We start from the raw sequence: 25,598 nt of genomic DNA, 5'->3' as shown, positions 1-25,598 counted from the left end.
AAGCTCTTCTCTGGCAAAATGATCTTTTTATCGAATGGTATTTAATTTAGTAGGTACAGAGGAGATGTCGGGGTAAGTTTTTTTACACAGAGTGTTGAGTGTGTGGAATAGGCTGCCGGCAACAGCGGTGGAGGTGGATACGACAGGGTCTTTTAAGAGACTCCTGGATAGGCACAAGCCCCAATTCCAGAAAAGTTGGGATATTTTCCAAAATGCAATAAAAACAAAAATCTGTGATATGTTAATTCACGTGAACCTTTATTTAACTGACAAAAGTACAAAGAAAAGATTTTCAATAGTTTTACTGACCAACTTAATTGTATTTTGTAAATATACACAAATTTAGAATTTGATGACTGCAACACACTGAACAAAAGTTGGGACAGAGTTAAAGTAAGATTGAAAAGTGCACAGAATATTCAAGTAACACCGGTATGGAAGACTCCACATTAAGCAGGCTAATTGGTAGCAGGTGATGTATCATGACTGGGTATAAAAGTAGCATCCATCAAAGGCTCAGTCTTTGCAAGCAAGGATGAATCATGGCACACCCCTTTGTGCCAAAATTCATGAGAGAATTGTAAGTCAGTTCAAAAGGAACATTTCTCAATGCAAGATTGCAGAGAATTTAGGTCTTTCAACATCTACAGTACATAATATTGTGAAAAGATTCAGAATTCAGAGACATCTCAGTGCGTAAAGGGCAAGGTCAGAAACCACTGTTGAATGCGTGTGATCTTCGCGCCCTCAGGCGGCACTGCCTAAGAAACCGTCATGCTACTGTGACAATTATAGCCACCTAGGCTCGGGAGTACTTTGGAAAACCATTGTCACTTAACACAGTCCGTCGCTGCATCCAGAAATGCAACTTGAAACTGTATTACGCAAGGAGGAAGCCATACATCAACTCTATGCAGAAACGCCGGCGAGTTCTCTGGGCCCGAGCTCATCTCCGATGGACCAAAAGACTGTGGAACCGTGTGCTGTGGTCAGATGAGTCCACATTTCAGCTAGTTTTAGGAAAAAACGGGCGTTGAATTCTCCGAGCCAAAGATGAAAATGACCATCCTGATTGTTATCAGCAAAAGGTGCAGAAGCCAGCAACTGTGATGGTATGGGGGTGCATCTGTGCCCACGGCATGGGTGAGTTGCATGTATGTGAAGGTACCATTGACTCTCAGGCATATATTAGGATTTTAGAGAGACATATGTTGCCATCAAGGTAACGTCTCTTACCAGGACGTCCATGCTTATTTCAGCAGGACAATGCCAGACCACATTCTGCACGGGCTACAACAGCGTGGCTTTGTAGACACAGAGTGCATGTGTTCGACTGGCCTGCTGCCAGTCCAGATCTATCTCCTATCGAAAATGTATGGCGCATCATGAAGAGGAGAATCAGACAACGGAGACCACGGACTGTTGAGCAGATGAAGTCTTATATTAAGCAAGAATGGACAAAATTTCCAATTGCAAATCTACTACAGTTAGTATCCTCTGTTCCAAAACAATTAAAAAGTGTTATTAAAAGGAAAGGTGATGTAACACCATGGTAAACATGCCTCTGTCCCAAATTTTGTTGAGTGTGTTGCAGCCATCAAATTCTAAATTTGTGTATATTTACAAAATACAATTAAGTTGGTCAGTAAAACTATTGAAAATCTTTTCTTTGTACTTTTGTCAGTTAAATAACGGTTCGTGTGAATTAACATATCACAGATTTTTGTTTTTATTGCATTTTGGAAAATATCCCAACTTTTCTGGAAATGGGGTTTGTACATGGAGCATAGAAAAATAGAGGGCTGTGGGTAACCCTGGGTAATTTCTAAGGTAAGGGCATGTTCGGCACAGCTTTGTGAGCTGAAGGGCCTGTATTGTGCTGTAGGTTTTTCTATGTTTCTAATCCACGTTACATCTACTGGTTTTCTCTCTTCTTATTCTGGCTGGCACCCTCTCAATGAACTCAAGCGTAAGTTTCAGATGCTGTTTCATCTTCATGAAGCTATGTTGAATCTGCCTGATCAGATTAGGACTTTCCAAATATAATTGATTCTGTATCCAGTAATAGACTTTAGGCAAAGTGGCTGTTTCTTTGTCATCCATTTTTTATGAAAAAGGATATCACATTAATAATTTTCCAATTAAGCACTATGTATTCTCAGATTTTGGGAGATTACAACCACTATCCATTTTAGGACATGTCAGAGGTAAGTTTTAGACCATAAGATATAGGGGGTGAATTAGGCCACCTGGCCAACTGAGTCTGCTCTGATATTGCATCGTAGCTGATTTATTATCCCTCTCAAATCCAGTCTTCAGCCTTCTGCCCGTATCCTTAGGCACCCTGACTAATCGGGAACCTATCAACCTCTGCTTAAATATACTCAATGACTTAACCTTCTCAGCCCTCTGTGGCAATGAATTCCACAGATTCACTACCCTCTGGCGATGCAAATTACTTTTCATCTCTGTTCTAAATGGGTGTCCCTCTATTCTGTACCTTCTGGTCCTAGATTCACCCACTATTGGAAACATCCTCTCCACATCCACTGTATCTAAGATTTTCAAGATGCAGAAGATTTCAATGAATTGCCCACCCCCCCCTTTCTTCTGAACTCCAGTGAGTACAGGTCCAAAGCCATCAAATGCTCCTCACATGTTAACCCTTTCATTTATAGAATCATTTCCTGAACCTCGTCTGAACCCTCTCCAACACTAGCATATCTCTTCTTAGATGAGAGGCAGAAAGCTGCTCCCAATCCTTCCAGTGCGGTCTGACAAATGCCTTATAAAGCCTCAGCATTACATCCTTGCTCTTGTATTCCAGTCCTCCCAAAACGAAGGCTAATACTGCATTTGTCGTCCTTAGCACTGACTCAAACTGCAAGGTAACCTTTCCGGAATCTGCACAAGGACTTCCAGTTCCTTTGCACTTTTGAATTTTCTCCCTGTTTGGAAAAGAGTCTATGCTTTTAATCCTTATACCAAAGTGGATGACCATACGCTTCCCTACACTATATTACATTATATTCCATCTGCTGCTTCTTAGTCCATTCTCCTGAACTGTTGAAGTCCTTCTGCAGACCCCTGCTTTCTCAACACTACCTGCCCTTCTTTTCACAGTATATATCGTTGACATATAACATGAAAAGAAGCAGTCCCAATACTGACCCTTGTGGAACACCGCTAGTCACTGGCAGGCAACCAGAATAGGCCCCCTTTATTCTAACTCTTTACTGTCTACCAGTCAGCCAACCTTCTGTCCGTGCCAATATCTTCCCTGTAATACCATGGGCTCTTATCTTGTTAAGCAGACTCATGTGCAGCACCTTTTCAAAGGCCTTCTGAAAATTCAAGTAAGCAACATCCACTGATACTCCTTTGTCTATCATGTCTGTTACTTCCTCAAAGAATTTCTACAAATTTTTCAGGCAAGGTATCCCCTGAAGGACACCTTTGGTTAAGTACTCTGAAAAGTTATCCTGAATGGATTCCAACATTTTCCCAACCACTAAAGTAAGTCAGGCTAGCTGGTTTATAATTTTCTTTCTTCTGCCTCCCTCCCTTCGTAAAGAATGAGTGACATTTGCAATTTTCCAGTCCTTGGAACCACTTCAAAATCTGTTGATTTGTGAAAGATCATTGCTAATGCCTCCACAAGCTCTTCAACTCTCTTCTTCAGAACCCTGGGGTGGAGTCCAGGTGACTTGACTATCTTCAGACCTTTCAACTTCCTAGGGACCTTTTTCTTAGTAATAGCAGCAACACTCACTAATGCCCCCTTGACAAATTTTCCCTATAGCTGCCACTTTTAGAATCATTACATGCAAAAATGGGTAGTGAGGGGAAATATGTCTCTACCAAAGGGGTAAGGCGATCCTTCCCTCTGCTAGCCTGCAGGTCACCTTTGGGCAAGGTGTAGTACCTGCTTGGACTCCTGATCGGTGTCATGTGAAGCCATGGGAGCAGGTGGTGGATGGTCGTATGAGCAGCTGGTGCATATCACAAGTACTGGTTATATGGCCGCTGATGCCAGATGGACAATCTCTGAAGAGTATTGGTAATGGCTGGGGTCACCCGAGTTGTAAAGACACTGCCCAGAAGAAGGCAATGGCAAAATTTGCCAAGAACAATCATGATCATGGAAAGACCATGATTGCCCAAGTCATACAACACGGCACATGATGATGATGCTGAGATGCAAAAAATCAGGTCCTGGGAGCTTTGCAGCCCGAGTTTTTCTAGTCTAAATCTGTAGTGTTTATGATAATATTAATTCCCATAATTATTATTACTAGGATGTTTGTAATGCTTTTTGCCATAAAAGCTGATGCAAAGTACTTTTAACTTCCTCCCTTTACTTTATCAACTATTAATTGTTTCTTCAGTTTCATTTTTCTTTTGAAATGGGGCAGGTCCAATCTATTCCTTTTACATGTGCAGAACCACATTGGCTCTGCTCTCTCTTTCTTTCACTTTGAATGGTTACCATTTCTTGGATGTAGACTTTCCTGCAAACAGATACTCCAGGAATACATTTCTCAGCTCTGATAAAATTGATATCAGTTTACATGTTTCCCCCCTCGCCCCTTCTACCACCACATGCCCATTTCAGAACTTTAACTTGTAGTCCACCCTTTTCCACTTCTAAGGGGCTTCAGACAGGGAGAGATATTGTGGGTTGGGTAAACAAAGCGTGAGAGACAGGGGGAAACTAATTAGAAAACTGAAGATGGGGAGCCCTGACAGATACATAAAATGTGTAAGAGGTACTTCAGTAGAAAAAATGGGAGGGCTAAAGGCGGTGGATGGCATCAAATATCACTGGCAGGATTAAGGAATGTCCTTGAACATTTTTGAGATATGTTAAAAGAAATGGTAGAGCCCATTTGGAACCAAAGTATAATCTGTGCAAAGAGCCGAACAATGTATGCTTTAAAATGAATGGATTTTGTAATTGGACAAGTCAGGGAAGGGCAGCGAAATTCAAGAGCATGTTCCCCTCAGTAAAATAGGAGGCACAAGATATTTTATTGGACGTAAAATTGAATGAGTTGCACAGCTTGATCCCAGGCAGTGTGGGAGGGATAGGAACTGACTGCTGGGGCTCTGACAGATATTTAGGTGTTTAGTGGCCAAGGAGATGTCAAGTGACTGGAGGACAGTAGATGTGATACTGTTATTCCTGAAAGGAGGTGAGGAAAGCTAGATAATTACAGGCCTGTGAGTCTGATGTCTGTGCTGGAAAGACATGGGTGAGGACAGGAATGTGAGGGATAGGATTAATCTGTATTTCAAAAGGCAAAGATTAATCAAAGATGGTCAACGTTGTCTGGTTGGGGAAAATCTTGTTTGATCAATCTGATTTTTCAAAGGGGAAATAAAATATATTGATGTTCCCAGTGCAGTTGATGTTGTCTCCATGAACATCAGTCAGGCCATCGACAAGATTCCATGCAGGAAACTAGTCAAAACATTTATGTAGTTCATGGGGACCTCAGATAGTCAAATTGCACAACTACTCTTCCCACCCCCAACATCCTCAACTTGGGTGTCTCCCCCTCTCTCTCCTGCCCCCACCAATGGACTGTTTGTCCCACTTCCATCAAGGGTGAGGCTGCATAAAATCTGTGCCAGGACTACCAAACTCAAAAATAGCTACTTACCCCAAGCAGTAAGGCTGTTTAACACCTCCAGCCACTAACTCACCCCTTCTCCCCCTCCCCTCATTATGACTTTTTTAATTTGTTCCTGTCAGGGGCACCTTGTGTACAGACACTCCTGTACCTATTATCACTTTATGTACATACAATCAGTCTATATATGTAAGCTATCTTAAGTATTAATATTTATCCAACACACACAAAATACTGGAGGACCTCAGCAGGCCAGGAAGTATCTATGGAAAAGAGTACAGTCAACGTTTTGGGCCGAAACCCTTTGGCAGGACTGGAGAGAAAAGCTGAGGAGTAGATTTAAAAGGTGGGGGTAGGGGAGAGAGAAACATATGGTGATAGGTGAAACCGTATGATGGGGGAAGGATGAAGTAAAGAGCTGGAAAGTTGATTAGTGATAGAGACTGAAGGCCATGGAAGGAAGAAAAGGAGGGAGGAGCACCCGAGGGAGGTGATGAGTGGCCAAGGATATAAGATGAGAGATGGAAAAGGGGATGGGAAATGGTGAGGAGGGGTGGGATGCATTACCGGAAATTTGAGCAATCGATGCTCATGCCATCAGGTTGGAGGCTACCCGAATGGAATATAAGGTGTTGTTCCTCCAACTTGTTCCCGGTGAGTCTCACCGATATATAGGAGGCCACACTGGGAGCATCGAACACAGTAAATGACCCCAGCAGACTAACAGGTAAAGTGTCACCTCACCTAGAAGGACTGTTTGGGGCTGTGAATGGTAGTGAGGGAGGAGGTGTAGGGGCAGGTGTAACACTTGTTCTGTGTGCAAGGATAAGTGCCAGGAGGGCAATCAGTGGGATGGACGAATGGACAAGGGAGTGGCGTAGGGAGCAATTCCTGTGGAAAGCAGGAAGTTGGGGGGGTGGAAGGTGTGCTTGTTGGTATGATCCTGTTGGAGGTGGTGGAAATTATGTGCTGGACATGGAGACTGGTGGGGTGGTGGGTGAGGACAAGAGGAACCCTATTCCATTAGGGTGGCGGGAGGATGGAGTAAGAGCAGACGTGCATGAAATGGAAGAGATGCAATTCAGGGCAGCATTGATGGTGGAGGAAGGGGAAACCTCTTTCTTTGAAAAAGAGGGACATCTCCTTCATTCTAGAATGAAAAGCCTCATCCTGAGAGCAGACACGGAGGAATTGAGAGGAAGGGATGGTGTTTTTACAAGTAACAAGATGAGACAAGGTATAGTCCAGGTAGCTGTGGGAATCCTTGGTACCCTATCCTCTCACCATTTGGCCAAAATCGCTCTTAATCTTTCCTGTCCATGTACTTGTCTAAATGTCTTTTAAATATTTTAATTGTATCTGCCTCTACTACTTGGTCTGGCAGCTCATTCCACAACCTCTGTGTGAAATCCACACTCTGCTTGATGGACCTCTCATTCACATTTCCTCTATTTCCTGCACTTCTGCTCTCGTTCCACCTCCTGCCAGAGAGATAAGGGATAGTGTTCCCTAGGTCCCTATCTTTCACCTCATTAGCCAATATGTCCAGCACATTCTTCTATTCCACCAGATACAATATGATTCCACCACAAGCCCCATCTTCCCTTCCCTGCCCCTTTTCTGCTTTCTACTGGGAGAACTCTCTCTATGGCGAAGGGTCTCAGTCCGAAAAGTTGACTGCTCGTTTCAACGGATGCTGCCCAACCTGCTGAGTTCATCCAGCTTGTTTGTACATATTGATTTGACCACAGCATCTGCAGTGTACTTTCTGTCTCTCTATGATTCCCTGGTTTGTTTCTCCTTCCCTCACCCCAGGCACTTTCCCCTGCAACCATAGGAAGTGTAACACCTGTCAGTCACCTACACTTTCTCCTCGCACTACCATCATCCATTGACCTAAACAATCCTTCCGGATGAGGCAGAGATTCACTTCCACCTCCTCCAATCTTTGTTTCTTTCAGTACTTTCGATGTGGCACCCTCTACATCAGGGAATCCAGGCGCAGACTAAGTGACCGTTTTGCTGACTGCCTGCACTCCATCCACCTTGGCCATCTGGCACTCCCAGTTGCAAACTATTTTAATCCCCTTCCCCCCCGCCCCCCCCCCCACTCCACTCCTTTACCGACTTGTCTGACCTCAGTCTTCTCTACGGCCATTGAGGGCAAATGTAAACCAAGGGAAAAGCACCTCATATTCTGTCTAGGTAGTCCACAACTGAATGCCATGCTATTAAATTCTTCACTTTCAGATAATCTGTTTCTTCACTGCCATTTCTCTCCTCCTGTTCTAACCAGTTCCATCTATACCCATTCCAGTCCCCTATCACAATTTTCTCCTCCTCTACCCACAAATTCTGCCCATTACACCCATGTGGCCGTCATCCTACTGTTCCCATCTGTCTATCCCACCTCTCTTTATTTGGTTCAATGCTCCACCTCACATCCGAAGCACTTTGTGTGTTCTGTTCCTTTCCTATCTGGTTCTGTCACTGTATTCCTCGGTTGCCTCCAGCTACCATCTCCCAGTTTCTGTGGCTATTTCCACTGTTCCCTTCTCTATCTTCCTATCACCTCTTTGTATCTGCATCCACCAATTACTCTCCAGCTCCTACATAACCCCTTCCCCTCTCCTCTTTACACTGGCTATCTATCCTGTAATATTTCAATTCAGGTTAAGTTTTCAACCTAAATTTCAGCCTCTACAGATGACACTTGACCTGCTGAGTTCCTCTAGCATTTTCTTTGGTGCTCCAGGTTCCAGCACTTGCAGTCTCTTGTGTCTCCCCATTAAACCTCTCCCCTTCTCTTGTTTTAGACTCCACTGCCTCGAGGGGGGAGAAAACAGTGATGATTCACTTATCAATGTCCACCATGATGTTATAAACCTCTTTCGGGTCATTCTCTGGGTCGTTCTTGTTACCACAATGTAAGAAGGGCACAGGATATTCTGCTGGACTGGATAGCCTTGGTTTGTCATCCTCGGAGAGGAAAGGCTGAGAGAGTGAGGCTGGATTCAAGTAGACAAAATTATGAGGATAATTATGTAGGTATTATGTAGATAGTATAAAACTTTTCCTAATATCAGGAATGATAAATCAGAGGCTTGGAGGTTAACAGGGTATATGAGTAAGAAGGTTTTTTTTAAAATCAAAAAATACTTTGCATCTAGAACATATTGCTTAATGGAGTGGTGAACGCACACCTCCTCACAACATTTAGAATGTATCTAGACAAGCATTTAAGTTGCCAGGGCATGTAAGTCAACAAAGTAAGTGTTGAAGATAGAATCAGTAAAGTCAATGGTCGGCATAGATATGGTTGGCTGAACTAATTATCAAATCAAATTAAGTTTAATTATCATACAAACCATACAGCTGAATGAGACAGTGTCCTCTGGGGCCAAGGTGCAAAACATTTGAAATAGCAAGCAAACATTCAAAAATAGCAAGTAACATAATTCAAGTTATCGAGCAAAGAAACATATTCAGTCAGAAAAAACCTAAGTAGTCCAAGACCCTGAGCAACAATGCCTAGCAATCGATGGTACCGTCTCCCAGCAGTGTACGGAAGTACGCAATCCAGTCTGTCATTCCACAGTTTGAACATGGGAGGGCAGCACCGATGGGAGAGACAAGGACCCAGCTGAGCTCAACCATGCTGTAATGCTTCCACATCTCTCACCTGGTCTGCAGCAACAGGCAAGCTGAGACTTGACACCTGGTTCTCACTGCAGCTGAAGCTATACAGCTCCCATGTTGACTGTCTCCCCACCAGGCAAGGATAGCAGGCCTGCAGTAACTTACATTATCACTGTCCAACAGAGTCTTGAGATCGCAAGTGAAATATCTGAGACAATCTACCCTGGTTATACTGCACCAACTCCGATACTTCCAAGTAACGGGCAAAAACATGGTCTGCAGTCAGGGCAGCTCCTGCGAACCCAAACCAGCTCCTCTGACAGCCTGATATCCCAACCAGTTCTTTCAACATCTTGGCCAGCTCCGTCAACACCAGTCCAGCTACTCCAATCAGTGAGCAGCTCACTGATGGAGTAGACCTGCAGTACCCCTCGTTCTTGGAGTAGAATTGTCTTGCATTCATGAAAAACACATTTGGTTGGCTCCTGAGAGACTGCTGCATTCGGTTACCGGAAGTATATGATTATATGATACTTTTAGTATGCTTCAGTTGGAAGGTATTTTAATTCTTTCATCATATTCCAATATAATTTTTGAGTGCACCTAAATGAATTGAAATTGGAATGATCCATTCTCCCCCTTTTCCATCTTGCTTTCCTATGTCTTTCATTTATTGGTGCATAAGTGTATGGGTTACATGGTGTCAGTTGAAATAGACCCAGTGTTGCTTTCTGGGTTTGTGGATGAAGTTTAGCTTTATGTATGTTGTTGATTACTGTCCTTGCAATATTTGGAAGGACAATTTAGGATGCACAACTTTGCCAGCAAACTTACTAAGACTGCACAATGAACTAAGAAGCTCTCAAGTAATTTGTCACTACTACAAATTTTAATTTTCAAAATCAGGAATTTATTTTAGAGTGATTTAACCTCAATTTTGAGTAAATAGAGTTTGGTGGTGGGGTGGAGATGCATCTCTACCAAAGGAGGTGTAAGGTGCTTCTGTCTGCTAGCCTTCAGCTTACCTTTGGGTGAGCCCCCTTCCAATCAGGGTTGCGTAAGGTCATGGGAGTAAGTGGTGGATGGTTGTATGAACAGCAGATGCATATCACAAGTCCCGGTTATATGATGACTGAATACTCTGAGGAGTATTGATAATGGCTGGGGTCACCCATCTTGTAAAGTCACTGCCCAGATGAAGGCAATGGCATACTGCTTTTCTAAAATAATTTGCCAAGCACAATCATGCTCAAGGAAGGACCATGATTACCTATGTCATATGGCACAGTATTTAATAATGATGATTTTGTCAGTAAAAACTTGTCTGTAGGAAGTACTTTGAGAACATCATTCACTCTTTCTGATAAAGTAGTCACCATTTAGTTGTGAAACATTTAAAATGATTGGGTCCTATTTATTCTTGACTTGTTTTACAGTTTGTGAATAATTTCCATCATGAACAAAAGAAGAATGAGGGACAGCAGTTTATCTCTAGGAGAGTGTATAGCCGAGGTTTGTATTTACAAATTACTTTGTATAATTTCCTATGTGTTACAAAAATTGGTTTTGTGTGTATACAAGATTCTTAATGAAAAATTGTTGTTAAAAACAAATGAGTACAATATATTTCATCGTGTTCCATGTTTGCCCCCAATCTTCCCCAGCTAATACAGTAATGGTAGAAGTATAGTTTGCTGCAGGAATAACTTGCATCTTTGGAACATTTTTCATATCATTTGTTGTTTTGTATTAAAGCTAATGTAGTGATCAATTAACACACAACAAATTACAAAAAAATGTTAGGGCAGCAGTTAATGTTGGTTCAAAGATAAATATTGGCGTGGACACAGGCGGAACATGTCAGCTCATCAAGTGTACATTGGAGTTTAAATAAATGTGGATTGACCATATCAAAATATATAATATCCTAAGAGAGCTTGACACTAGATATTGAGATGATTTCACTAATGGGCGGATCACAAACAAGACAGTATTACCACAAAATAAGGGGCTGGACATTTAAAATTGGTAAAGAAATTTTTAGGCTAGGATTCACTGTCCCTGAGGGTACTAGAGCAGATCATTAGATATATTTAAGGTAGAGATAGATCAATAGCAGAACTGGAGTTGAGCCGAGCATGCGAGGAGAATTTCTTCAGCCAGGTGGTGATGAATCTGGATTTTGTTACCACAGGGGCTGTGGAGGCCAAGTCTTTAGGTAGAGATTGATAGGTTTGGGATTGGTAGGGGTATAAAGGATTTCATGGGGAAGTCAGGAAAGTTGGGTTGGAAAAAAACAACCATGATTAAATGCAAGAGCAGACTAGAGGGGCTGAATGGCCTTATTCTGTTCCTGTTATCTTATGGTCTTATTTTCAGCCTCCACAATATTGTATGATGGGGAAGTCTTGAGTGGCTTGGTGGCCTACACCTGATGCAATTTACCTGAGTCTTGTGTGTGATCTTTCAAATGTACCCAAAAGACAATATACAGTAAAAATGAAATGAAGACTCAGCAGTTCAGCCAGCATCTTTTCAAAAGAAGTATATTTATTATTATGGCACAATAGCCAGGTATGAACCAGATAAAGTAGGAAAACAAGAACACTTTAAGTGGCAGAGAACAAAGGGTGAAGAATATGAGAGATGTGATACTGTTGATGATAGTGCTGGCAGAGGGACTGAAAGCTTTTTAATTGCAAATGTTTTGTTTTGGAGATGTTCACGGGCAAATAAAGTCACAGGACAAAGGAAAGAAACAAACAATGCTGGAGCATTGAGATTCATAACACTAGTTGCTGGAAATGTGAAATAGAAGATATGCTGGAAATACTTAGCAGATTCAACTTTCGATTGCAAATTGACATTTAAATCCATTTTTTAAAAATTGTAATGAGATTTAATAAAATTGCGGTATAAGACTGGAGCCCATGATCTGACATTGTCGTTGTTAAGTGAGCAAGTTTTTTTTTCTGATAGTTTGATTTAGAGAAGTTAAACTTGTAACAAAATGTTTGATTCTATATTCCAATGTTTCATTTTGATTGAAAGAAATAACTCAAAAAGCCAATGGGACAGGAAGGCTTGAATTATTAGAATGGGTTGGATCGAATGGCACTGATTTTCTTGAAGTGAAGAAGGCTGAGGGGGTGACCCAGTATTTATTTAGAGATATAGCATGGGACAGGCCCTTCTGGCTCAACGAACCTCACCGCCTAGCAACTCACCTACTTAACACTACCCTAATTACAAATGAATTTGCGATGACTAACTAACCTACTAACTGGTTTAACTTTGTGAAGAAACTGGAGCACTTGGAGAAAACTCACACGGTCACGGAGAGAATGTACAGGCAGTGCCAGAATTGATCTCTGAACTCCGGAATGCCCCGTGCTGTAATAGCATCACACTAACTGCTACGCTACTGTGGCACCCATGTATTTTATAGAGGTTTATAAAATGATATGTATAGACAAGATCAATTATAAAGGTCTTTTTCCCAGGCAAGGGAATCTAAAACTAGAGGACATGGGTTTAAGAATTTGGTATTGTGCAATGAACCAGATCTGATTGGGGAGCTTAAGGTAAAGGAACCCTTACGATACAGTGATTATAATATGATAGAATTTATCCTGCATCTTGAGAGGGGAAAGCTAAAATCAGTGTATTGTTATTGCAATTGAATAAAGTAACTACAGAGGCATGACAGAACAGTTGGGCAGAGTTGATTAGAAGGGGATGCAAGCAGTGATGATTGTAGAACAGTAGTGGTAGAAGTTTCTGAGAACATTTTGGAAGATGCAGGAATAAAAGATTTAAAAATAACTCGGTCTTTTGAAATTTTTGGTGGGCTGCCATCATCGCAAGAAGTTGGTTGTTGGTGAGACAGTGCAAGGTTTAAAAAGAGCTCCATGCCTTTTGGAACATTTCGGCAGGCTTCAGTCATAATGATCTCTTAGGCACTCAGCAGAGACCAATAAAAAGAAGCAAGGTGTAGGCACAGTAGCCATTCTGGGATTCGGGCAGTGTTAGAATAATTCAACAAGCTTGGGCAAGAACAGGTGCAGGCTGGAATTGAGAGTTTAGAGTTACAGCAATTGTAGACAGGATGGTAGTTAAGGCAATGGAAAGCTTCCTCTGTGAAATGTAGGATTTCAGGGTACCTGACAGTCTCTCCGATGACTAGGTCTGCAGGAAGTGCAAGATGGTGCCAGTGACCGTTGGTGACATGTTGCAGATAGCTCACAAAGCTAGAAGATGCTCTTTATCTTTTAGATACAGTGTCTTGAAAAAATATTCAGCCCAACTATTTTCATATTTTGATGTCTCATTTTCCAAAACTTAAAATAGATTTTTTAGCTAATCCACAAAACATTGTGCATCATATCAAATCAAAATAAAAATACTAAAACTTTGTCAACAATCTACAAAATTGTGAGGCTGATAAAGTAGTCATCTCCTTTCTTCAGGTACAATATATTGTATTACCTTATCAACTCACTGAGTTTGTTGATGTAGAAAATTGGAGATAATCTGTTTTTCAAAGAATTCATATAAATAAAGACCTCTCTCTGTAAGGTGCAACAGTATGGTAGATTTTCAACAGACCAAACCAAAATGAAGACCAAAAAGTATTTGAGGTAAGTCAGGGAAGTGATAATAGAGAAGCACAAATCTGGGGAAGACCAACTCAAAGGCACTGAACATACCTCAGGCTCAGTGGAGCCCATTGTGGAAAATGTGGGGAAAAAAAATGAAACCACATCCATACTGCCTAGGTCAGGCCACCCCTCTAAACTTAGTCAATGGAGAAGAATGGCATTTGTAACAGAGGCTACTGTGATGCCAACAGACATTGAGTGAGCTGCAGATGTCAGTGGCTGCAATTGAAGATGAAGTTCATTGCTCCACAATTTTTCAGGCTTTGCACAAATGTAGTATTTATGGAAAAGCGACAAGGCACAAGCTTTGGCTAAACAAGAAAGCATATTCTTGCCTGTAAAGGCTTAGCAAAATGTCACTTAGAAGAAACAGTGAAGATGTGGAAGAAAGTCTTGCAGTTGAATGAGACTAAGGGGGGAACTTTTTTGGCCTCAACACTAAGTGGGTCATGTGATGTAAATCTAATGCTGCACATCAGCCAGATAACACCTTCCCTACTGTAAAGTATGGTAGAGGTAGTGTCATGCTATTGGAATGCTTTTCACAGCAGGGACTGGAAAATCTGTTCAGCTTTGATGGGAAGATGAATGCTGCTAAATACATAGAGATCCTGGATAAAAACCTACTAGCCTCTGCCAGAAAGCGTAAACTGGGGAGAAAGTTCATTTTTGGGCAGGACAACAACCTAAAGCACACTGCCAAAGCAACCATGGAGTGGCTTCAAATGAAGAAAATTGATGTACTTGAGTAGCCCAGTCAGAGTCCTGACTTTAACCCAATCAAGCATCTCTGGCAAGACCTCAAGTAGCCGTCCACCGCTACTCCCCAACTAACCTGGCACAGCTTGAGCAATTTTCAAGGAGGAATGGGCAAATCTTACTCCATCATATTGTGAAAATCTAATAGAGACCTATCCAAAAAGACTACTGGCTGTAATAACTGTGAGAGGTGGTTCAACTAAATACTGAGCAGTGGGGAATGAATAATTTTGAACTGATGACATTTAAGTTTTTGAATTTTTAGTTTTTCCATGCTTTACAGTTTCACCTGTTTTTTTTAAGGTTCTACTATGAAAAAAAGAGGACATAATTCACAAATAAAAATGCTCAGTTAAATTGATCAAAATCCCTGGTTGTAATACTCATTTATCTGAACAAAGGGTTGGGGGCTAAATACCTTTACAAGGCACTGTATACTTCTGAACTGTGATTGGGTGCAGCCTGTAATTTCCTTTTTAAGGATGTTCTTTTGAGCTGACTAAATGATTGGGCGTTTTTGCAGTTTTCTAGGGGATTCAATGTACTAGTCTCTAGAGAGTGTGGCCATCGTTGGGGATGTACATTGCTTTGATGCCTCATAGCAGAAGTGGAACTCATGGGTGGCTCCATTACTCCATGCCGCTTTAAAGCATCAAGCTCCTGGACGGGCTTTGCTCGCCTTAGTGCCGAACTGGCTCTGCAGCTGTGAACTCACTTTCAGGGTCTATGTATAATCTGTTCTTTTTTTTCCACTCATTTGGTGTTTGACCGTCTTCTGTGGGTCTTTTAAAAATGGGTTCTGTTGTTTTTCAATCAAAAATGAGAAAATCTGCAAATCCAAGCAACTCACACAACTGCTGGAGGAGCTCAGCAGGCCTGATGAAGGGTCTTCGCCCGAAACGTCGACTGTACTCTTTTCCTTAGATGCTGCCTGGCCTGCTGAGTTCCTGCAGCATTTTGTGTGTATTGCTTCTATTGTTTTTCTTTGTTTTGTGGCAATAATGTATTAGCCTGTAATTGCAAATGTCATTGTACTCTTGAAGAAAGGAGAGAGGCTAAAGGTAGGAAATTACAGGCCAGTTAGCCAGACTTCAGTGGCTGAGAAGAGTTTGGAGCCCATTGTTAAAGATGGTGTTTTGGGGTATTGGAGGCACATGATAAAGTAGGCTGAAGTCAACAGTATTTCCCTAGGGAAATCTTGCCTGACAAATCTTTTGGAATTCTTGGAAGAAATAACAGGCAGAGCAGACGACAGACAGACAGACATACTTTATTGATCCCGAGGGAGATTGGGTTTCGTTACAGTCTATTCAACCAAGAATACTGTAGAAATATAGCAATATAAAACCATAAATAATTAAATAATAATAAGTTAATTATGTCAAGTGGAAATAAGTCCAGGACCAGCCTATTGGCTCAGGGTGTCTGACACTCCGAGGGAGGAGTTGTAAAGTTTGATGGCCACAGGCAGGAATGACTTCGTATGACGCTCAGTGTTACATCTCGATGGAATGAGTCTCTGGCTGAATGTATTCCTGTGCCTAACCAGTACATTATGGAGTGGATGGGAGACATTGTCCAAGATGGCATACAACATGGACAGCATCTTCTTTTCAGACACCACCGTCAGACAGTCCAGTTCCACCCCCACAACATCACTGGCCTTATGAATGAATTTGTTGATTCTGTTGGTGTCTGCTACCCTCAGCCTGCTGCCCCAGCACACAACAGCAAACATGATAGCACTGGCCGCCACAGACTCGTAGAACGTCCTCAGCATTATCCGGCAGATGTTAAAGGACCTCAGTCTCCTCAGGAAATAGAGACAGCTCTGACCCTTCTTGTAGATGGCCTCAGTGTTCTTTGACCAGTCCAGTTTATTGTCAGTTCGTATCCCCAAGTATTTGTAATCCTCCATGTCCACACTGACCCCTTGGATGGAAACAGGGGTCACCGGTGCCTTAGCCCTCCTCAGGTCCACCACCAGCTCCTTAGTCTTTTTCACATTAAGCTGCAGATGATTCTTCTCACACCATGTGACAAAGTTTCCCACCATAGCCCTGTACTCAGCCTCATCCCCCTTGCTGATGCATCCAACTATGGCAGAGTCATCAGAAAACTTCTGAAGATGGCAAGGCTCTGCGCAGTAGTTGAAGTCCGAGGTGTAGATGGTGAAGAGAAAGGGAGACAGGACAGTCCCCTGTGGAGCCCCAGTGCTGCTGACCACTCTGTCTGTCACTCAGTGTTGCAAGTGCACGTACTGTGGTCTGCCAGTCAGGTAATCAATAATCCATGACACCAGGGAAGCATCCACCTGCATCACTGTCAGCTTCTCACCCAGCAGAGCAGGGCGGATGGTATTGAATGCACTGGAGAAGTCAAAAAACATAACCCTCACAGTGCTCGCCAGCTTGTCCAGGTGGGTGTAGACATGGTTCAGCAGGTAGACGATGGCATGCTCAACTCCTAGTCGGGGCTGGTAGGCGAACTGGAGGGGGTCTAAGTGAGGCCTAACCATAGGCCGGAGCTGCTCTAGAACAAGTCTCTCCAGGGTCTTCATGATGTGGGAGGTCAATGCCACCGGTCTTTAGTCATTGGAGCCACTGGGGTGCGGCGTCTTCGGTACAGGAACGAGGCAGGATGTCTTCCACAGCACAGGAACCCTCTGGAGCCTCAGGCTCAGGTTGAAGACATGGTGAAGTACTCCACATAGCTGGGGGGCACAAGCTTTGAGCACCCTGGGGCTGACACCATCCGGGCCTGCAGCCTTGCTTGGGTGGAGATGTTTCAGCTGTCTTCTCACCTGTTCAGCTGTGAAGCCCACTGTGGTGGTTTTAGGTGTGGGAGGGGTGTAGTCACGAGAGCAGGATGGTGGGGCTGTAAGGAGGTGTAGGAGGGGAGAGTGGAGTATGTGTTGGTTGGGGGCCGACAACAGATGAATTGTGTGGGGGATGGGCATGGGCCACAGTGTCAAATCTGTTGAAAAGATTAAGTTCATTGGCCCTGTCCACACTGCCTTCAGCTCCTCTGTTGCTAGTTTGCCGGAACCCAGTGATGGTCCTCATCCCACTCCAGACCTCTCTCATGTTGTTCTGCTGGAGTTTCCACTCGAGCTTCCTCCTACACCTGCCTTTAGCCTCCCTGATCTTGGCTTTCAGGTCCCTCTGTATTGTCCTCAGCTCCTTCCTATTCCCATCTCTAAACACCCTCTTTTTAGTGTTCAGGATGTCCTTTGTTACCCATGTCTTGTTATTTGAATAACAAAGGACAGTTCTTGCCAGAACATTGCAGTCCACACAGAAGTTGATGTAACCAGTGATGCACACTGTGAGCCCATCAATGTCCTCTCCATGTGGCTCACAGAGTGCCTGCCAGCCTGCCACCCTGCCACCTCAAAACAACCCTGGAGTGCCTCATAAAGGAAGAAAGAGTCAAAGAAGAGTCAGTGGACATTGGTTACTTTGATTTTTAGAAGGCCTTTGACAAGGTGCCACAAATGAAACTGCTTAACAAGATAAGAGCCCATGGTGTTATAGGGAAGATACTAGCATGGATAGAAGATTGGCTGACTGGCAGGAGGCAAAGAGTGGGTATAAAAGGGCTTTTCTGGTTAGCTACCTGTTACTAATGGTGTTCTACAGCAGTTGATATTGGGACCACTACTTGTATCACAATGATTTGGATGATGGAATTAATAGCTTTGTGGCCAAGTTTACAAAAGGGCAGGTAGTGTTGAGAAAGCAGGCAGCCTACAGAAGGATTAGACCGATTAGGAGAATTGGCAGATGGAATATGGTGTAAGGAAGTGTATAGTCATGCATTTTGGTAGAAGGAATAAAGGCATAGACTTTTTTTTTAAAAATGGGAAGAAAATTAAAAATTCAGAGATTCAAAGGGACCTGGGAATCCTTGTGCAGGATTCCTTAAAGGTTAACTTGAAGGTTGAGTCAGTGGTAAGGTAGGCAAATACAATGTTTGCATTAATTTTGAGAGGACTAGAATATGAGAGCAAGGATGTAATGCTGAGTCTTTTTAAGGTATTATCCAAACCACGCTTGGAGTATTGTGAGCAGTTTTGGGCCCCTTATCTTGGCATTGGATAGAGACCAGAGGAGGTTCAGGAGAATAATTCCAGGAATGAAAGGGTTTAGGGTATGCGAAGCACTTGATATCTCTGGACCAGTACTTGCTGGAGTTTTGAGGGGGGCAACTCATTGAAAGCACTAAATAGAATGAATGTGGAGAAGCTGTTTCCTAAAGTGGGAGAGTTTTAGACCAGCGGGCACAGTCAAAGACAGCATAAAGGCAAAAGAGAAGGCGTGCTGTACTGCAAAAATTAGCAGGAAGCTAGAAGATTGGAGCACTTTTTAAAACCAACTGAAGGCAACCTTTAAAAAGCATAGTTGGAGAAAAGTAGAAATATGAAGGTAAGCTAGCTCAGAATTACAAAGAGGATACCAAAAGTTTTATTTCAGTTATATTAAGAGTAAACGATAAGCAAGTATGGATCTTAGATGCTGGAAAATGGTGCTGGAGAAGTCATTATGGGGGACAAAGATTGTCAGACAAATGAATAAATATTTTGCATCAGTCTTCAGTGTGGAAGACACTAACAACATGTCAACAATTTGATATTCAGGGGGCAAAAGTGAGTGTAATTGTTATTACTAAGGAAAAGATGCTTGTGAAGCTGAAAGGTCTGAAGGTAGATAAGTCACCTGGCCCAGATGGATTACATCTCAGGGTTCATAAAGAGGTAGCTGAAGAGATTGTGGAGAAATAAGTTATGATCTTTCAACTGTCACAAGAGTTGTAAATGGTTCTGGAGGACTGGAAAGTTGCAAATGTCACCCCACTCTTTAAGAAGGGGGAAGGCAGAAGACAGGAAATTGTACACCGGTTAGCCTGATTTAAGATTTTATCATCCATAATTAAGGATGAGATTTCAGGCTACTTAAAAACAATAAAATAAGCTGAAGTCAGCATGGTTTCCTTAAGAGGAGGCTTTGCATGACAAAATAATTTGAATTCTTTGAGGAAATAACAGGTAAAATAGACAAATGAGATGCAGTGAATGTTGCTTACTTGGGTTTTCAGAAGGCCTTTAAGAAGGTGCTGCACATGAACCTGTTAAACAGTATAGAAGTCCATGTTATTATAGTAAGTAAAAGATTGAGTGACTGCCAGAAGGCAAAGAATGGCAATAAAGGAGGTTATTTCGTATTGGCTGCTGTTGACCAGTAGTGTTCTGCAGTAGTCAATGTTCTGTTACTTTCCATGTAATATAACATGGAGATGAAATTGATGGTTTTGTGGCCAAGTTTGTAGATGATACAAAGATAGATGGAGGGGCAAGTAGTGTTGAGGAAGCAGGGAGTCTGCAGAAGTCTTGGACAGATTGGGAGAATGCACAGAAAGTGCCAGATGGTTGCAGCATAGCTAACTGTGTCATGCACTTTAGTAGAAGGAATAAAGGTATTTTCTAAATGGGTAAATAATTCAGAAATCAGAGTTGCAAAGGGACTTACTTGGAAGCCCTTGGTGAGGATTCCTTAAAGGTTAGCTTGCAAGTTGAGTCAGTAATAAGGAAGGTATATCCTTTGTTAACATTCATTTCAAGAGGATTAGGATTGAAAAACACGGAGTAATGCTGAGCAATGTACACAAAATATTGCAGCAGGATTTCTCAACCAGGGTTCTGCAAAACCCTAGGGTTTTGCAAGAGATTGTGATTAAAAAAAACATTTTTTGAAACTTCGCCCAGTGTGTGATGCTAGCACTTGTAGTGGTGGGCAGCAACTGAGCAGCCCCAGTAACAATCTTAGCCCTGTATGGCATTGCACAGTTGGACCGTGTTTATTTGGTTGAGTCTATTCTCAGCTTTTGACAGGAGATAGGGGAGGCCATTGTGTGCTGTATTGCTTGGAGGGGAGGGTGTTGAGGAGTGTGAAGTGTTTTCTGAGCATTGAATTGACTCACCCAACTCGAGCTGTAACACCATCCTCTCACTCCCGAATTGCCTCCCAACTTCCACCTGCGCGCTGCCAACTGACTTAAGGTAGCGAATGAAATGCCAGTGTGGTAGAAAATTGGAGGGAAATTTTCATTCTAAAGGTGGTCCAGTGTGGCGATTTTTGAAGAGGAGGTGTGCAATGGAAGAGGAGGATTCTAGGCATAGGCCTATGGACAATTCTGATAAGGTTAACGATGAAGAATTATAATCTACTGAGTTGTTTCACTGCACTAGTGCAACAATGGACGCAAAAATGTCTGTCTGTACAATGAAAGCTATTTATCAATGGGTTTCACATGGATGGGTGATTCTAGTTGTCCTATTTTATTGGGCCTAGTCTGTGGCAAACAACTTAGAAATGAAGCAGTAGCTCCAGCAAAATTGAAAAGACACTGACCTACAAATCACAGACATATGACACGTAAAAAAGCTGATTATTTTAAACGACTATTGGAATCTCAAAACAGATTAAAGCCTTTGAAAATAAAGACACACACAGTAAAAAGTTTCTGGAAGCAAATTACTTAGTAGCTTTAAGACCAGTTCACTCAAAAATGTTTTTAAAAAAACTAAAAACCTGGAGAAAGAGCACAGCAGCCTCCTGCTACATACAGATATTTGGTGGGTTAACACTGGAAGAGAACTCAGCAGGGTGTTTAAGCTGAAAGGTAAATTGCAGAAGAACTTTCAATAAAATAATAGGCCAGATTTTGCTAAGAGCTTGAAGATGAAGAATGGCAGTAGAAACTAGCCTATATAACAGACATTTTTTTCATCAGATGAACCAACTGAACAAGTCTCTGGAAGGTCCTGGAGAAAGTGTTTTGACTTCAAGTGACAAGATCCTTGGATTTAAAAGGAAATTGAGTGTTTGGAAGAAATCATGTTGCAAAAGGAATTCTTGAAATGTTTCCACTGCTGCTTGGGCTTGAGAGTGAGGAAGGATATCAGAAAGTCTGGAGTCTTATTGAAAACCACCTGGAAGAACTGCAGAATAAAACTGAAGTTCCCTCCCTTTCAACACGTGTATGACTGAGTAAGGGACACTTTCTCTAAATCTTCTGCTCAGCCTGAGAGCTTGACTTTGAGAAAAGAGGAAGAACTAGAGATGCAATCTGATTGTGGACTCAAGATTAGATTTACTGACCTGCCCACAGACATGTTCTGGATTTCTGTAAAAGAAGAGTATTCTGCCCTTCATAGGAAGGAATATTTTGCTGTAGTTTTCAACTTCTTGCATGTCTCAGCAAGCTTTTTCTTGTTTATCAAGCCACAAGAGCAAGGATAGAAATTGTTTTATTTCAGTTGAAGGTAAAATCCATGTGTGCTTATATCAAGTTCAACCCAGAATTGAGAAATATATTTGCCTTAAGAGTTTTTAAAATTTGTGATTGGGAAAGAAAGAGATCAATTTCAAGAAAGGTAAGTAACCTTAACTATTTTTTTCAAAAAGAAAGTCTGGCTAAAAATTAATTCTCTACTCAAAAGAGCATTGACAATTATTTTTGGATTATTATATCGACAACTTACTGATTATGCTAGTGTACCATGAGCTCCAGATATAATAATTTTTATGCAAGAGTTCCCTGAGACCTGAAATTATTTCAAGGGTTCCTCCAGAGCAGAAAGTTTGAGAAAGGCTGTGCTAGAGGAGCTCTGTTAGTCAAGCAGCATCTCTGGAAATAAAAAAACTGGACATTTTGAGCCAAGGCACTTTTATCAGGACATTAAAGTTAGGGTAATGTAATGATGAAGTTTATAAATTATTATCCATACCAGATTTGGAGTATTGAGAGTTGTTTTGAGCCCCTTATCTAAGAAAGGGTGCACAGATGTTGGACAGGAGGTTTACAAGAATGATATGAGGGATGAAAAGGTTATCATATGAGGAACTCTGCGTCTGTACTCACTAGAGTTTAGAAGAATAAGGGAGATTTCATTGAAACTGACAGAATATTGAAGGGTGTGGATGGAGTGGACATGCAGAGGATGTTTCCAGAAGTGGGAGAATCTAGGACCAGAGGCCTCAATAAAAGGATGTTCCTTTAGTAAAGAGATGAAGAGGGATTTCTTACCCAGGGAGTGGTGAATCTGTGGAATTCATTGCCACTGACAGCTGTGGAGGCCAAGTCAGTGAGTATATTTAAAGCAAGAGTTTGATATGTTCTTGATTAATAAAGGTGTCAAAGACTATAGGGAGAAGGCATGAGAAAGGAATTGAGAGAGAAATGCAAGTCATCCATGATCAAATGGCAAAGCAGACTTTATGGAATGAATGGCCCAGTTCTGCTCCTCTGTTTTATGGTCTTTAGATGATAGGAGAAAGATTTAAAGGGAACATCAGAGGAAGATTTTTCACATGGTGGGTGATGGGTATATAGATTGAACAACCTGAAGAGGTTTTGAGGACAGGTGTAATTACAGTGTCTTAAAGATATCCAGACAGGTACTTGGATAGAAAATGTTTAGAACAGTGGTTCCAAAGCTAGGTAATATCGCCCATACCTTCTGGGGTAGTGGGAGTTTGTAAAGGGACGATAAAAATAAAGGGGGCAGTAGCAAGGGGTCAGCTGAGAATTACAAGCTAGACTGGACTGCCAACACAGATGCCTTGTGCAGGAAGGCACAGAGTCGACTGTACTTCCTTAGAAGGTTGGCGTCATTCAATGTCTGTAGTGAGATGCTGAAGATGTTCTATAGGTCAGTTGTGGAGATCGCCCTCTTCTTTGTGGTGGCGTGTTGGGGAGGAAGCATTAAGAAGAGGGACGCCTCATGTCTTAATAAGCTGGTAAGGAAGGCGGGCTCTGTCGTGGGCAAAGTACTGGAGAGTTTAACATCGGTAGCTGAGCGAAGGGCGCTGAGTAGGCTACGGTCAATTATGGAAAACTCTGAACATCCTCTACATAGCACCATCCAGAGACAGAGAAGCAGTTTCAGCGAAGGTTACTATCGATGCAATGCTCCTCAGACAGGATGAAGAGGTCAATACTCCCCAATGCCATTAGGCTTTACAATTCAACCGCCAGGACTTAAGAACTTTTTAAAAGCTATTATTAATGCTTTTTGAGATAGTGATTTAGATGCATATCATATTTTTTACTGAGTTAAGTATTGTATGTAATTAGTTTTGCTACTACAAGTGTATGGGACATTGGAAAAAAAGTTGAATTTCCCCATGGGGATGAATAAAGTATCTATCTATCTATCTATCTATCTATCTATCTATCTAATTCAAGAAATTAATTACTTATTATAAGCATTTGATCCTCAGTGCCTCATAATTGATTACAGAGATCACATAATCATCTTTTCCTAACCCACCGTTCTGTTAGACGCTGCTCAGGACCCCTTAACCAGCAGGCTCTTAACCATCCCATCACTGAACTGTTCCCAGAACCTAAGGACTCTTCATCTCATGTTCTTGATGATGCTTATTGTTTGTTTATTTGTTTATTATTATTATTTTCTTTTTTGTATTTGCACAGTTTATTATCTTTTGCACAATGATTGTCCTTACACTGATTCTATTGTGATTTTTGGATTTACTTTGTTTGTCCACAGGACGAAAGAAACTCAGGGTTGTATACGGTGACATATATGTACTTCGATAATAAATTTACTTTTTGTTACGTAACCTCGTAACCAGGTAACTTACCAGCAAAGATAGCGGGATCAGCTGAGTCGGATGCTACTATTTTCAAAAAGGGGTTAATACAAAACATTCAGATCATATACATCGTCAAAACTCAATCTAAAACACCGGTGTAATAATAATCAATCAGAAATAAGCTCTATAGTTGTCTAGGGGTTAATACTGAGTCCAATTGAAATATAAAGAGTCACTCAGAAGTTTGAAGGCTTTTCCCTTTTGGGAACCGCTGGGGTTTCACGTTGTGGAGAGAGAGAGAGATGGTTGAGAAAGGATAAACACTTGCCCGTTGTCTTTACAGAGCAAATCCTTGGAATCAGGGGAGCAGGCTTCCCCGTTGTTAGTTAAAAGCGATCTTCCAAGGTTCTAGCCACAGATTCAAAATTCGGAATCTAACGCACGTGGCTTCCTTCAAAATGGCTTCCCGCTCCCACGGGAATCGGTATCGTGCTTCCTTGGTGTCTCCTTGGTGCGTCTGAGGGTTGTCCCCCCCCTCAGACCCTCCTTTATACTTCTTCACGGGATCGCAGGTGTCAATCAGGTTGCAGGTGACGTGATCTCTCTCTCAACCAGCCCACTTTGCCCGAGGGCTTTTCACGTGGTCTCCATGAGACAATAGTCAATGTCGCCTTTATTCTGCTTCTCGGGAGAACGTGGTCTTCCGCACGTCTCTCCCCCTCTTGGGTCAGTTGACCCCCCCTTGACTAGGGCTCTTGCGATTCTCACAAAGGAGGGGGCCAAGGTCATAACAGTCCACAGGACGAAAGAAACTCAGGGTTATATACATATATGTACTTCGATAATAAATTTACTTCAAACTACTTATTGTAATTTATAGTTTTTATTATTATACAATGTACTGCTGCCACAAAAAAAATCAAATTTCATGGCATCTGCCAGTGATGTTAAATCTGATTCTGGAAAAATATCAAGTGCCATGTTCTCAATACTCAACTATTTCGAGCTTTGTATTGAGAATGATGAACAGTTTGAACACTTGCTATTGCATACACAAATCAGATGGCTCTCAAAAAGAAATTGCCTGAGAGGCTTTTATGTGCTTTTTGAAACTTTTCTTTGAAGACTCAAATGCTTCATTCAGTAATCAACTCAAAAATATTGAGCATAGCATTACTTTTTTTGTCAAAATTTTTGCAAAGTAATGAAATCAACCTTTCATTGCAAGGGAATGATGTAAACCTTATTTCCAAGTTGGAATAGAAAGAATGAATACCAGATGA

General features: G+C 41.9%; 1 protein-coding gene across 2 annotated transcripts in view; it reads left to right on the top strand.

The window, feature by feature from the left end:
• The window catches only part of orc4 (origin recognition complex, subunit 4), a 114,605-nt gene that overhangs the window by 2,084 nt on the left and 86,923 nt on the right, over window positions 1-25,598 (top strand). The window contains exons 2-3 of one of the 2 annotated variants that reach the window (XM_073026152.1): window positions 10,712-10,787; window positions 21,488-22,130. In XM_073026152.1, the coding sequence (XP_072882253.1) occupies window positions 22,029-22,130 (102 nt within the window). In that variant the 5' untranslated portion in view covers window positions 10,712-10,787; window positions 21,488-22,028. The remainder of the gene's footprint in view (window positions 1-10,711; window positions 10,788-21,487; window positions 22,131-25,598) is intronic. The other variant, XM_073026162.1, reaches the window with a different exon arrangement.

The sequence above is a fragment of the Hemitrygon akajei genome, chromosome 2 (genome assembly GCF_048418815.1).
Source record: "Hemitrygon akajei chromosome 2, sHemAka1.3, whole genome shotgun sequence".
NCBI lineage: Eukaryota > Metazoa > Chordata > Chondrichthyes > Myliobatiformes > Dasyatidae > Hemitrygon > Hemitrygon akajei.
Note: the sequence above shows the minus strand (reverse complement) of the source record. Positions and strands in the feature narration are given on the sequence as shown.